Source organism: Borostomias antarcticus (genome assembly GCF_949987555.1).
Source record: "Borostomias antarcticus genome assembly, chromosome: 15".
NCBI classification, from domain to species: Eukaryota; Metazoa; Chordata; class Actinopteri; order Stomiiformes; family Stomiidae; genus Borostomias; species Borostomias antarcticus.
Window position 1 is genome coordinate 7,837,078 of NC_140248.1, and position 13,375 is coordinate 7,850,452.

The following is a 13,375-nucleotide window of genomic DNA, read 5'->3' on the forward strand; positions in this document are numbered from 1 at the left end:
ACTTTACATAAAGGTCATCAAAATAATTAGAAAATTGTTTTATTTTTCCTCAGCACATCACACAGACAAAAACGCTTTCCAGTACATTTCGTATAAAAAAAAAGAATACATAGTTTCATTGTTTCTCGTTTTTTCAAGTATTTCTTCATATCCCTGACTGTACTCTGTGACATTTATAGACAGTAGACAAAACATAAATCCTTAGGACTGAATGCACACATGGAATGTGGTTCTTTTTAATCTCGGGTCTTGAAAATCACTTCAAGTTAAATGCCTACTCTTGGAAAAGTCTCCTGAGTTTCAGTATGAGAGGTCCTTGTGGGTAGTCCATGTGTCCAGGTCAGCCCAGAGCCGGCTAGCCCCGAACAGGACATGACTGGGCTTCAGAGGGGCAAGCCTTGTACTCCTGGAGATTGGGGTTTTCTGCTGTGGAGGGATTTTCTACGCACACACAGCGAGAGCGGCTAGAGCCTGGAGAGAAGAGCAGCCTTGGGACTCCTATCCAGTCTCTGTGAACTCCACCACTATGGATAGACAAGAAAAACTGTTAGACCCAACACCCTATTCCTACATGCTGTTTTTAACCACAGTGTTACCAACCATAAGCTTGATGGTGGCGCCCTCTAGTGTCTACTGCACATGCTCCAGCAATGGAAACCTTCCAATCACAATCAAACTTTTCTTTTACATTTGACATTTTCGCGGACACTTACCCAAAGCAATTTAGAATAAGTGCATTTGTCTAGAGTACAAATCTGACTGATCTGACTACACCTTATTGACAGTAAAGCCTTAAATAAGAACAATCATAGAAAGTATTCAGTGCTACGGAAAGTATGAGTTAACTTTATTTGATGTGGACATGACATATTCATTACACTTGTACATATGCACGAGAACCAAATGCACAGTTTTTAGTGATTGTAGCCTTCGGCTAATTTCCAACACAACAACAACAAAGGAAGAGGACAAGTCAGCCATGACCTCACATACTGTAATTGGTTTTAAGCAACTAAGCAGGCATATACCCAGCACCATGTCAGTACCTCTTAGTGGAGCACCAGACTCTTCCTCCTCCCCGGGCAGCACTCCACTCTGAGTTGCAGGCTGGGAAGTGCTGGTTCTCAGCCCGGGCCTGGGCCTTGAGTCTCTGCCCCTCTGCCAGTAAGGCCTCCACCTGCTGCAAGGCCCCTGTGGGCTGCCCACTCTCAATGTAGAACCAGCCAACCAGCCTGCCTGAAATACATGCCACACAGGACTGTGGGTGTGATGTGCTTACATGCTTTATTACTCAGAGAAATAGTATTATTATTATTGTTGTTGATGTTGTTATTATTATTGTTATTATATGATCCATATAAAGCAGTAGTATAACTTCCCACTCACCCACGGGTTGGTAGTCCTTCTGATAGAAGGCCAGCCAGTCATACAGAGCCACCACCTGAGAGGGAGACAGGCTGGATATGTCATCTGTCAGCCCGCTGTCTGTGAAATCCCCTGTGACAAATGCCAGAGATCCATCTTTACCTGGGAAACAGAGAATCAGTATATTATGACATCTGACTGTCACTCCTTATGACAATTAAACAAGCAAATGTGATTTAATGTTTGAGTGGATGGACATTGAACCTGGCCTGAAAAAAAGATTAGGGATGCACAATAACAATTGACCAATACCGATAACAGATATTAACATTGCTGTTATGGCGGATATTTACTGATGTCAATATGTAAACACAGTGTCTCCATTTCCAAAACATTTGGAGACGCCGATAAATCATATGTTAACGCATTGTTTCCTCTCAAAAACAACACACAACAGCAGCTAGACAGAAATAATGTCCACATCTGCCCCGTTTTGCACATCGGACCGATACCGATATATTAACGATGCTAATAATATACAAAAAATATAATCTCACCCATGGAGGTATCTCACCTGCAAAGCAATGGTAACCACCACCGGGTCCATAGTGCTTTCTTCCCTTGCCTACATCAAATACCTGTCCTAATATGGCCAAGTAAAGCCCTTTGCTGTCCTCGGCCCCGTCGTAAAGTGATAACTCATCTTTGCCCATGACCCGCAAAGGTGGCACTGGAGGCACTTCATTAGTGATTATGGTCAAATTCCAAGGTACCAGAAAAATTGCTAGTAATATGGATAATAACACAAAAACTAACCACAGCATCACGTCTGGGCAAACTACAATTCAATCGTCACGGGTAAATATTTCACCATCATGTTTATGTATGAAATATGATCTGTTTCACAGATCACATGACGTGTATTTTTTGTTCCGGATGAGCTTGTGCGCATGCCTGAAATAGTGTAGATTTCCAAATCATCTGGAACTTCTGAAAGTGCAATCTTCTTCTTTAGTGGCAGTTAAAATAGATACTTTCACAGCCCATCTCAGAATATCATATTCTGTTGGATTAATGCGTGCCTTATCTGAGTTATAATTATGAATTATGGCTTTGCCTGGTATACATTCACTCCTAAATATTGTTCAAATCAAATAGAAAGGAAAAACTAAATATTTACCGGCGGGACCGGGTTTCTGTATCAACGCTGATTGGTCAGGTCCAAAGTCTCTGACAAGTAAATGACGTAGCCATCGTGTCAGAACCGCACGTTCTGTACGTCGATGCGGTAGTGAACGTGAAGGAACGAAGCAAAAGCCTGAGCAAAAAGGCAGGTTGGTAGTAAAGGACCGTGGACCTGTCCAGCCCGAGATAAACGGATTCTAACCTGGCTGGACCGAAGTATAGGACCACCCGAGGCCGCTGAACAAATATGGGAAACGCCGAGAGCGGCTGTGGAGGTGCTAGCGGCGACGAGGAAGATGTCGAAACGGAAAGCCCAGGATTTGCGGAAGGCAGTCCGGCCTCTGCGGCCACAGGCGTTGGTGCTGGAGGCTCTGGAGGCTCCGGGTCCGGGAGAAGTGGAAGGGGATCGAGTAACCCTCCCGTGCCGGGCTGCGGACCCCCCACCCCCGGAGTCCTCCTAGAGCAGGTCAAACTGAGGGAGGCGGCGGCCCGCATTAGTGACTCCGGGGTCGCCATTCCGGAGTCTGTTCTCGCAGGGAATGAAGGTGTCCTGGTTCGGTGGCTAGAAGACCGGCTGAACCGGGGAGAGGAGTCGGTTGATGTTGAACAATTTTGCGAAATGCTGGAAAGCAGAGACGCTCCGCGAGATGAGTGCGAAGAGGTGAGGCTACTATGCCAACGTGAGATAACCACTAGAAGATAAATAGTCTGACCTGTAGCCTATAAGGACGTTGAGTGAGTGAGGAATGTCGAATTATGCAATCCGCAGTCGTGTTTGTTCCAGAGGTTAAACTAGTAATGGGGCTCAATTTAGAAGAATGTGTTTTGATGCTAATGGTGGTGAGGGCAGATCCTGATAGACCAGATAGTTAATTCTCCTACAGTAGCTGTTGCCCAGGTGTCATAATGAGACCAACGCTAAAAACATACCACCGTATAATTTAGGTATCAAATGAGGGCCCTCTTCTATTTTTTGCTGTAGTAAGTTGCTGTGCAGTAGGATATGTGCTGTGTTCAGTCATGCGGTAGTCAATGAATGGGTCCTCCTATGTAATGAAAGACCATGTTAGCTTGCCTTTATCTCTCGAACATTGTGTGCCCATGCTTTTTAAAACAAACTCCCAGCTCAGTGTCAGTGTGGCCTAACAATTCACAAGCTCTAGCCTACCTGTACAGGCCTAAGTGCAATCTAGTCTATAGTTGTATGTCTGCCTCTTTGCATCATATGAAAATAAATTAGGTTTGACAGATGGAGAAGAATGCAAATATTGGAACCCTTTAACAAGTAGGCCGATTATTGATGGTTTCAGACGGTTTAGGTCTTACCTGTCAGTTTTACCCTTGACAAAGTCCTGACACTCCATTTCTTGTCCCCTAACCCACACCATACCATTTGTTTTAAATACGTTTTAACTCTCATTTGGTTGGTGGTACAACGTGAGTTAGTTCAATAGTCTTCGCATGTGTCCCTGCATCAGGCCTTTGGACAGTTTGATGCCGAGGGAGATGGTGTTGTGGATGTGGAGAACATGCTGATGGCTCTGAAGAACTCCAACGGAGCCAATCTACAGGGGGAGCTAAGTCACGTGATCAGACAGCTCCAGGCGTGCTCTCTTACCCCAGGTAGGAATTAAAGACTCAAAGGGATCTGTTCAAGGATGTTTACTTATTCAATTGTCATATGTACAAGATACAGGTACCGAAATGCTCAAAATAGTTAGATAAGCCAGCCAGGAATCAAACCTAGAATCTTCTGATCTCAGAGGCGTTTACATAGCCTTCAGTTTTTGGAAAGCGTTCTGAGGTTGTGTATATGCAGAGTTTTCAGAGTGTTCGATATCTGCTTTCGCAAAAAATGTGACCATTCTAACGATACGTTTCTCGTGCTTTATCAGGATTTGTTGACATATTCTCCAAGTCCAAAGACCGGCTAGGGGCGCACGCCTCAAAGATCCTGAAATTCCTTCACAGAAACCGTATTCCAAGCAGTGCCATCCCCTTCCCCGTACTAGAGGGCTACAACAGTATCTGCACCATGAGGTCCACTGTGTTACAGGACTTCCTAGAGTTCCTATTGCAGAAGGAGAAAGGTAAACTTTATAGCTCTGGACTGATAGGAGGATGGCCAGTAATGGCAATATCAGGATGAGGAAGTACAAATGTAAACAGTAGCACGTGTTCCTGTACAAATGACATCGACTTACAGTAACGGTTTATCTTTTGTAGCCTAGTTCATTCAACATGACGCAACCCCCTTCTCCTTCCGCTCAGATTTAGACATACAGTACCGGGCAGAGCTGAACCGTGACCCTGAGGTGGACAAGGTCAAGGTGGTCACTCAGTGTTACAGCTTCATCGAGGCATCATCTAATGCAGCAGACATCCACAAGATGACCAATGGTGAGACGGTGTCTTTCTGGCAGTCAGACGGAAGTGCACGCTCACATTGGATAAGGTGAGTATCTGTCCTTTGAGGACTTGAATCATTCTAGTTTCTTGTCCGAAAGAGCAACACAGAGGACCTCTGCTACTCCAGTGGTTCGTCTTCAAGTCTTCGTGCCCATGGTGAAGCGCGGTACTGTGTTGTGGTGGTGACCAGGTTGAAGATGAAGCCTGATGTGGTGCTGAGACGTCTGGCCATCGCCGTGGCCTCTAACGACCACAGCTACACGCCACAGCTGGTGTCTGTGGCTGTGGGCAAGAGCCGGCGCTCCCTGCAGGAGATCAGGGACATCCGCATTCCCAGCAACGTCACGGGATACGTAGCGCTCCTGGAGAACGCCAACATCACACACCCCTGTGAGTCACTGTCTGAAGGTCACGTTCATCAATATTCACTTAATGCTTTTTTAAATGTTCGCCGCAGGACGCAATATTGAGCTCGTTCCGCGCTTACGTTTCCGTCTCGGTTTCTGGTTCGTCACGACCGATCGGTAACAGAACATTTTGGTGAAGCGTTTTTATGAGTCTTTTGTTCAAATCACCCCCCCCCCCCCCCCCCCCCCCCAGACATCCAGATCAACATCAAGCGTTGCCTGAGCGACGGCTGCGACACGCGGATCCACGGACTGAAGACACTGGGCTACCAGATCACCAAGAGCAAGGAGGTGTCCGTGTCTGACGCCTCGGCCATCTGGTACCTGTCCCTCCTCACCTCCCTGGTCACCGCCTCCATGGAGACCAACCCTGTCCTGGCGCAGACCGTCCTCCAGAGCACACAGTAAGCCCCGCCTTCAGCTCACCACCGGGCCTTACGTCATAATAATAATAATAAACTTTATTTATATAGCACCTTTCTAAACAAGTGTTACAAAGTGCTTTACAAGCAATCAGCAGTACACCAAAACACAGGATCAGTGGAAAATATAAGTAAAATTTTAATTAAAAATATGAAACTCAGCACAGGTAAGGTAGCATACAAGATAAATAAAATAATAAAAGTATTACAGCAACAACAAGAACACATGGAGTAAAATCATTATAAAAATTTGATGTACAAATATGTCTTAAGGCGAGATTTAAAAGTAGAGACGGTGATGTCAGTCATGTTTGTCATGTTTCATGGCCCTCATGGCAGGCTAGCGAAGAGTTCTTCTGTAGTTCCTGTGAATGTGTTCTGGTTTCTTTTTGTCAATGGTAATTGAGTTCCGTTTCTTCTTCTCCTCCGTAGAAAGGCCTTGCAGCACATGCCGCCGCTGTCCTTAACTCCGTCGTCCACCGAGTTTCCCAAGTTCTTCTCCATGAACATCTTGGAGGAAGTGGATGGATTTCTCCTCAGGATAGCAGAGTAATGCACACTGCCTGGGAACACTTCGGCACACTGGCCTCATTAACGCTGACACCGCTACACTTAACTCAATAGGCTGACGTCACCAGGCTATTGAAACCGACACTCGTACTACACACTCCTTCTCTTTTACTCACACACACACACACACACACACACACACACACACACACACACACACACACACACACACACACACACACACACCAGTGCAATTTGTTACAAACATTTCTCTCTCCTGCTGCTCCCATAGCTGCTGTGTGACCCCTGATGCTGAGTTGACCCTGCTGGCCTTTGCCCTGGCCAGGGGCAGTGTGGCCAAAGTGCTCCAGTCCCTGTCTGGCATCAGTGAGCACCTGGAGTCCGAGTACAGAGCCTCCTCCCTCATCTCCTCCATGGCGTCCGTCAGGCTGCGACTCCTCTATCGCAACGGTAACCGCAAGCCCAGCGCCTCACTTCCCTTACAGGCAGGCAGACGGACGGGCGAACGCGCACCGCATTTTGGCGGCGGCGGACTATTGACCGGACGGATTCGCCGCCACCGCCGCCTCGGGGGGTCACAGTCCTGAGAGTGTTTGATACCCGCGGTAGCTACTGTGGGAGAGACTGTCCTGAGGGGAGTGTCTGTCGTGTCTCTCCAGGGAAGACCCTCCAGCTGCACCTGCAGGCCTGCGACGTCAAGGGCAAAGAGGAGAAGTCGGGACCAGAGAACATGCTGGCCGAACCCGCCGCCGGAGACGGTACGCTCCCAAGACGCCTCCCTCGCCTGCTCTCCTCCGCGCAGGCCGTCAGCCAATCAGAGCCTGTCTTTGCCTCTGATTGAAAGCGGCGGTGTTGTGTTGATTTCAGTACATTTGACGGCGGGTTTTCCTCTCCAGGGTTTCTGACGGAGAGCGGCAGGAGGAGAGCCAGCGTGATCCTATCTACAGAAGACCAGAGCGCCTTCCAGGTCACGCAGATGAAGATCAAAGTGAGTCTCTTGTTAATCTTAATTCATTGTACTCTGTCAGTTATAATCATAGGCCCCGCCCCATACAATGGCGGACTGGCCATTGGGACGTTCGGGACGAACCCCGACGGGCTGGTCCTCAAGTGGGCCAGTGTGGGCGGTGTGCCCCCCCGCTCAACAGATCGCTCACCCCCCCTCAACGAATGGGAAAGCCCGTCCCTACGCTGCCTGAATTATTTCCCCAGTCCGCCCCTGGCCCCATACAATCTCATGGATGGGCTCCCCTTCGCAACAATGTATTCCTCTTGTGTTTGTTTCATTCATTATTAAAGTATATCTTATCTTTCATTCATTGACCCTTGCACTTTGATCTGTGTTATTTTAGGTACGAAAAGGAGCCATTGGGGCAAAATGCGGCCTTGTGTTTGCTTACAACGAAGGGGACACTTTCGACGCAGATAAGCACTTCAAGAGGTTTAAAAAGTTTGACGCGTGGGACTTCAAGGACTACAAGGAATTTGTACAAGACAAGTAAGGACAGGCTGACACCTCCTGATTTGTCGCTTTTGATTTTCACGCAGCGTGTTGTCTTCAGTATTCAGATTTTGGTCTAGTGTTTTGTAGCGAATCACAGCCTGTTGTCGGGTAGGGGGCGTTGAGAGGGGGCGTGGGGGCCGGTGAGAGCACCATGTGAGCTTTGCCTGCGTATGAGTCACCCGTCATCTGACCCCGCAGTGTGAGGGTTCCAGCGCAGGCGGAGGACGAGCCCATTGGCTGGTTTGAGCTGGAGGACGACTGGAATGACGTGGAGATCAAACTGCAGCAGTGTCGCGTTGCAAAGGTGCACTTCACCACCGTGTAGCTCTCTCTCTCTCTCTCTCTCTCTCTCTCTCTCTCTCTCTCTCTCTCTCTCTCTCTCTCTCTCTCTCTCTCTCTCTCTCTCTCGAGGGACTTACACTTTCGTTTACGCTGACTCGTTTCCTGACTCATCCATCCACACACGTCAGATCCTTTGTCGGTCATATTAAAGAGTCCAGATTATTTACATGATTACAAAATCACAATATAAAACCTGCTCTGACAGGACTGCAGGATGATATTAACATGATCACAATATAATCTCTAGTAACCTATCGAAATGTGTTATCTGCATGCCGATAAATGGCAACTGCAAACAACCAAGTGACTCATGTTCCTCTCTCTCTCTTTCTCTCTGTCTCTCTCTGTCTCTCTCTCTGTCTCTGTCTCTCTCTTTCTCTCTTTCTCTCTCTCTCCCTCCCTCTCCCTCTTCCTCTCTCTCTCTCTCTCTCTCTTTCTCTCTCTCTCTCTCTCTCTCTCTCTTTCTCTCTCTCTCTCTCTCTCTCTCTCTCTCTCTCTCTCTCTCTTCTCTCTCTCCTTCCTCTCTCTTTCTCTCTTTCTCTCTCTCTCTCTCTCTCTCTCCCTCTCCCTCCCTCCCTGTAGTTCCTGATGGTGAAGTTCCTGTGTGCCAGGCAGGACTCTGCTGAGCGTCTGGGGGTTCAGTCCCTGAGCTTCAGCGGGTATCTGTGCCCAGGGGCAGAGAGGCTGGAGGACCTGGACGATCTGTGTCCACAGGGACAGGCCTCCGAGGGGGACACGGTCACAGGCCTCACCCTGCTCAAGAAGACCCTCTTCTTCATCCAACAGCTCACGCGAGACATGGTAACCACGACGGTCCGGACCATAGTCTCTTATAGGCCTGCAGCAATCGGTCCCAATTCAATTTGAAAGGACTTCGAGGGCACTACGATAGAGTGGAGTTGTGTGAAACACTAGTCTCTCTGTACCTCTGTAGGATGTGACCCTGTTCAAGCAGAAGTTCCTCCTGGACTTCAGTGGCCTCAACCTCACCTTGTTCTGGAACTTCTACAACAAACTCAGGGAAATGTAAGGTGTTTTATATGCCTGCTACAGTTTTACACTCTGCTATAGCATTTCTGGCATAAACTTGTCCCCAGATGCTGTTGACCGCTTTTGGTCATTGAAAATGACCACTGTCTCTCCTGCCTGTCTGTCTGTCTTGTCTGCCTGTCTGTCTGTCTGTCTGTCTGTCTGTCTGTCTGTCTGTCTGTCTGTCTGTCTGTCTGTCTGTCTGTCTGTCTGTCTGTCTGTCTGTCTGTGTCTGCCTGTCTTGTCTGCCTGTCTGTCTGTCTCTCTGTCCCTCTCCTTCCCAGTGAGGGCGAGGAGGTGATGAAGAGCAGAGTGTTGCTGCTTCAGCTGCTGCAGAACTGTTTCCTAGTGCTGCCCAGCCCACCGGACTCCCGGGGCCCAGAGGAGGGCCAGGGGGCGGCAGCGGCGGCGGCCCACGCATCCACATCCAGCAGTGTGGAGCCAGACCCTCCCAGGGCTGTGTGGGACCTCTACACTCACCTCTGCAGCAGTAAGCAGCTGGCTAGGCTCATTAGCTCAACATGGCAGTCTTAAAGCTGCAATAACTGTTTTTTTTTTTTTTTTCACCTATGGTCAAAACTACTTAAAACCACCTGTTATCAGATTTTTTCAGAGCCATAGCGTCCTAATAGCGACCTACTTCAATGACACCCCCTTACCAGTCGTCACCTCTTGTTACTCCAGCATTTCTGCCCGTGTTGTCAAATTACAGCCCGTAACGTTGCTCCGCCCCCATGCCTTCAAAGTACATACTACACGTTTTAGGCCTTTCGTTTGTGAGCAAGTCTCTTACCCCCATCTAGTGGTAGGAAATTGCTTATCGCTGCTTTAAGTGAAGAGATTCGATCGTATGGACCGCTTGCGGGAAAACTAATGTGAATGATGTTTAAATGAAGCCGCTAATTAGATTGAGTGGATCCATGCAGCTAAGGCCACCGGACACACGGCTCACTTATGTTAACGTGGTTACCGTCTCGTCGAGCAGTCGTGGATAATCAGAAGCCGGAGGAGTCGGGGAACGAGGCCCTGAGGAGCGAGGCGGTCAAGGCTATTCTGAACGGAGCCGCCATCTTCTTCCCTGACAAACACAGCAGAAGGGACAAACTATTCCATATGATGGTGAGACTTTGAAAAGAACAAGAGTTACAGCTCGCTTCACTTATTTGTTAAGTCATTCTAATCGTTTCATACTATGCTTTTTGTCTCCACAATTGTTTCAGAAAAATATCACAGAAGAGGATCAGCCAGAGTCGGTGAAGCTGACTTTTGAATCTTTATGTAATTACTTCAGGTAAAGAGCACACATTCTCACTCACTCACTCACTCACTCACTCACTCACTCACTCACTCACTCACTCACTCACTCACTCACCCACTCACTCACTCACTCGCTCGCTCACTCACTCACTCTTTCACTCACTCTTTCACTCACTCTTTCACTCACTCACTCACTCACTCACTCACTCACTCACTCACTCACTCACTCACTCACTCACTCACTCACTCACTCACTCACTCATGCACACGTACTGTACATACGGTCCACACCAGCAGCAGTCTGAAGGGTGATTTCTAGTGTTCGTAGCTCAGCTGTCCTCCCTGACCTCTCTGCAGTGACCAGGACCCCAGCGGCCTTCTCCTGCTCCCGCCCAAAGGGGCGCCCGCAGACTTCGACATCAGCCCCATCCTGACCGTCATGGAGACACTGCTGCTGATGGCAACCCGGGAGGTGAGCTCCCCTCTACCTCGCACCTCTAGAACTCTCTCTTCATCTTCTCTCCGACACACTGACACTCAAACCGTCACTCAAACCGTCACTCACCCCGGCGCCCCCTCCCCCCCCCCCAGTGCGAGGTGATGATGGTGGACGTGCGAGGCGGGGCCAGTCGGACCGTGCTGCTGTCCCTGTTCTGGGCTCTGCAGGGCAGCCTGCTGTCCTGGTGCTACCTGCAGCTCAAGGGAGGCGCCGCCACCACCGCCGCGGACCTGGCCAGAGACGTCCTCCTCAAGTGTGAGAAGTCGCCACCGACACCTAGACCTCGCATCTCTGACTCCATGGGCTCTTTGCACAAGCTCCACTACTTCCTGAAATTCTACAGGCATATTTATTTCCTGTCCTATACCATTGGATGGAAGTGATCGATCAGGTGTGCCGCACACTTAATTAATCACTTCCATCCAATAGTATAGGACAGGAAATAAGGATGCCTGTAGAATTTCAGGAAGTAGTGGAGCTTGTGCAAAGAGCCTATTCCCTTTGTGCTGTGCTGCTGACCGTAACTCTAGTTCTGTGAATCTAGGAAGAGTCCTACTATCACACTGCATTGAGTAAGGTAAATGAATGATGAAAGAGAGTGTGTGTGTGTGTGTGTGTGTGTCCTCTTCCTTCCCTTCCCTAGATGTGGATCAGTTCTTGGGCAGCACCAAGGCTGTGCTGGGCGGCCTCCTGGAAAGACACAGCGGGGCTGAGATCACGGACAAACTGAGCAAATCCATCCTCGCCATGGCCACCAGGCAACTGGTAAGCTCTCTGTCGTCGTCACCAACTCCCGAACCAGTCTGCTAAACCCGTCACCCTCGGCGCTAGCCCGAATGCTAACGCTAAGACCCCCCCTCCCCCCTCCCCGTGACCGTCCAGATGATCTTCCTGTTGGAGCTGTGCTCCCTGGACATCCCTCACTACGTACTGCTGCAGATTTTCTCCTCCTTGGTCGAGCTGCTCAAACACCTGTCCAGCAACACGGGAGACATCTTCTCCAAGGTCAGTCCCCCACCGCGTGGCACCGGGACTGTGGGACATCATGAAGGACCCTACGGGGCTGGGGTGTGTGTTGAAAGGCTGTGTATATGCCTGAAGGAAAGCACCGGCACTCACGAGATAGACAATGGTCTTCAAAACAAAAACAAAAAAAAGTTTTGAAGACCATTGTCTATCTCGTGAGCGCCGGTCCTTTCCTTCATTTATTATAGCACTTGACCTGGCACCCGTGACTGCTCCAGATTAAAATATTAAAATGTATTCTTCTTTCTTATTAAAATAAGGGAGTTGTACGCACTCGTATGCTTTTTTTGTGTATATGCTTGGCCTGATATGAATGGTAATTGAATATGTAAAAGTGTACGGGAGATGGTGGGGGAGGATGCAGTATTTTGTTTGTTTAACGGCGGTTTTTGCGCCGTGTCCGTCAGGTGGACCTGGAGAGCTTTCAGCAGCCACAGCAGCCGGTGGTGCTGAGGACATGGAACATGGAGTCCACTCACAACTACGAGAACAGCCGCCACGAGACCACCATCTTCACCTGCCCCGGGGCCACCTCCTTCGAGGTGGAGTTCGACGAACGCTGCGAGACGGAGAAGAGGTGAGGAGGTCAAACGGAGGTTGTCCTCGCACGCCTCACCAGAGCTCTCGCCTTTTAAAAAAATAAAAATAAATACTGGAGTCGCCGTTGACCCCTGCTCTCGGTTCCCCCGACAGATACGACTACCTGGAGTTCACAGACGCGAGAGGCGGGAAGGTCCGCTATGACATGAAAGTCGGGACAGAGAAGTGGCCAAAGGTAGGACAAAGCAACCGGACAGATGGCTCACATGGGGGGGGACCTTCTCCCAGGCGCCTCAGGTCTCCTTCTCCTACAGCGTCTTGTGGTCTTGTGTCTTTGCCCGGCAGAAAGTGACGTTCGAGGCGGGGCCTCAGCTCCAGTTCCTGTTCCACTCCGACAGCAGCAACAACGAGTGGGGCTACAAATTCACGGTGACGGCCCACGGCCTGCCCGACATCACCGTGTCCTGGATGTCGGACCTGCAGCTCCTGGTGGCCAGGCTCATGGGCCGTCTGGCCTCCAGGACCATGGCTCTGAAATCCCCCCACGGTGAGACGTGACTCCTCCTCTTCCTCCTCACCAGGAACTATCCTCGCCCCTCCTCAGCTGTAACATCTACCCTTGGTTTCACGAGGTCTTCTGATGAGTTGGCGTCGTAGATCAGGGGGGTTGACGGTATGGTCTGCTCTTTCTAGAGATCCGCAGCGTGAAGGAGCTTCCGGCGGTGAAGATGGCCCACGTCCTGTCCTCTCCACTCTGGAAGCCCGTGTTCAGACACGGACTGAGCGAGCCGCCCAAGGAGAAGGACACCGCCCACCTAAACACACACACTGTCCAGGCACGGCGACCGTCTATGCACAA

At 49.5% G+C, this 13,375-nt stretch overlaps 2 protein-coding genes across 2 annotated transcripts in view; one reads left to right on the forward strand and one right to left on the reverse strand.

Annotated features, from left to right (window-relative positions):
• Positions 1-163: 163 nt before the first annotated feature.
• On the reverse strand, positions 164-2,192 carry cyb5d2 (cytochrome b5 domain containing 2). The gene is made up of 4 exons (XM_084449637.1): positions 1,940-2,192; positions 1,387-1,527; positions 1,047-1,236; positions 164-524 (listed from the first exon to the last, which is right to left on the reverse strand). Exons 1-4 carry the CDS (start codon positions 2,187-2,189, stop codon positions 356-358), a joined length of 750 nt encoding a protein of 249 aa, XP_084305763.1. The 5' UTR covers positions 2,190-2,192; the 3' UTR covers positions 164-355.
• Positions 2,193-2,797: 605 nt separating this feature from the next.
• Positions 2,798-13,375, forward strand: part of zzef1 (zinc finger, ZZ-type with EF hand domain 1) — a gene marked incomplete at its 5' end in the record, with an annotated part of 33,679 nt that continues 23,101 nt past the window's right edge. The window contains 25 exons of the mRNA XM_084449972.1: positions 2,798-3,211; positions 4,029-4,173; positions 4,446-4,640; positions 4,822-5,005; positions 5,150-5,349; positions 5,560-5,770; positions 6,221-6,337; positions 6,591-6,769; positions 6,979-7,077; positions 7,216-7,307; positions 7,672-7,817; positions 8,022-8,127; positions 8,748-8,978; positions 9,100-9,191; positions 9,479-9,684; positions 10,180-10,313; positions 10,415-10,485; positions 10,809-10,923; positions 11,043-11,205; positions 11,594-11,715; positions 11,833-11,955; positions 12,384-12,553; positions 12,670-12,751; positions 12,862-13,063; positions 13,210-13,370. Of these exons, the coding sequence (XP_084306098.1) occupies positions 2,798-3,211; positions 4,029-4,173; positions 4,446-4,640; positions 4,822-5,005; positions 5,150-5,349; positions 5,560-5,770; positions 6,221-6,337; positions 6,591-6,769; positions 6,979-7,077; positions 7,216-7,307; positions 7,672-7,817; positions 8,022-8,127; positions 8,748-8,978; positions 9,100-9,191; positions 9,479-9,684; positions 10,180-10,313; positions 10,415-10,485; positions 10,809-10,923; positions 11,043-11,205; positions 11,594-11,715; positions 11,833-11,955; positions 12,384-12,553; positions 12,670-12,751; positions 12,862-13,063; positions 13,210-13,370 (3,960 nt within the window). The remainder of the gene's footprint in view (positions 3,212-4,028; positions 4,174-4,445; positions 4,641-4,821; positions 5,006-5,149; positions 5,350-5,559; positions 5,771-6,220; positions 6,338-6,590; positions 6,770-6,978; positions 7,078-7,215; positions 7,308-7,671; positions 7,818-8,021; positions 8,128-8,747; positions 8,979-9,099; positions 9,192-9,478; positions 9,685-10,179; positions 10,314-10,414; positions 10,486-10,808; positions 10,924-11,042; positions 11,206-11,593; positions 11,716-11,832; positions 11,956-12,383; positions 12,554-12,669; positions 12,752-12,861; positions 13,064-13,209; positions 13,371-13,375) is intronic.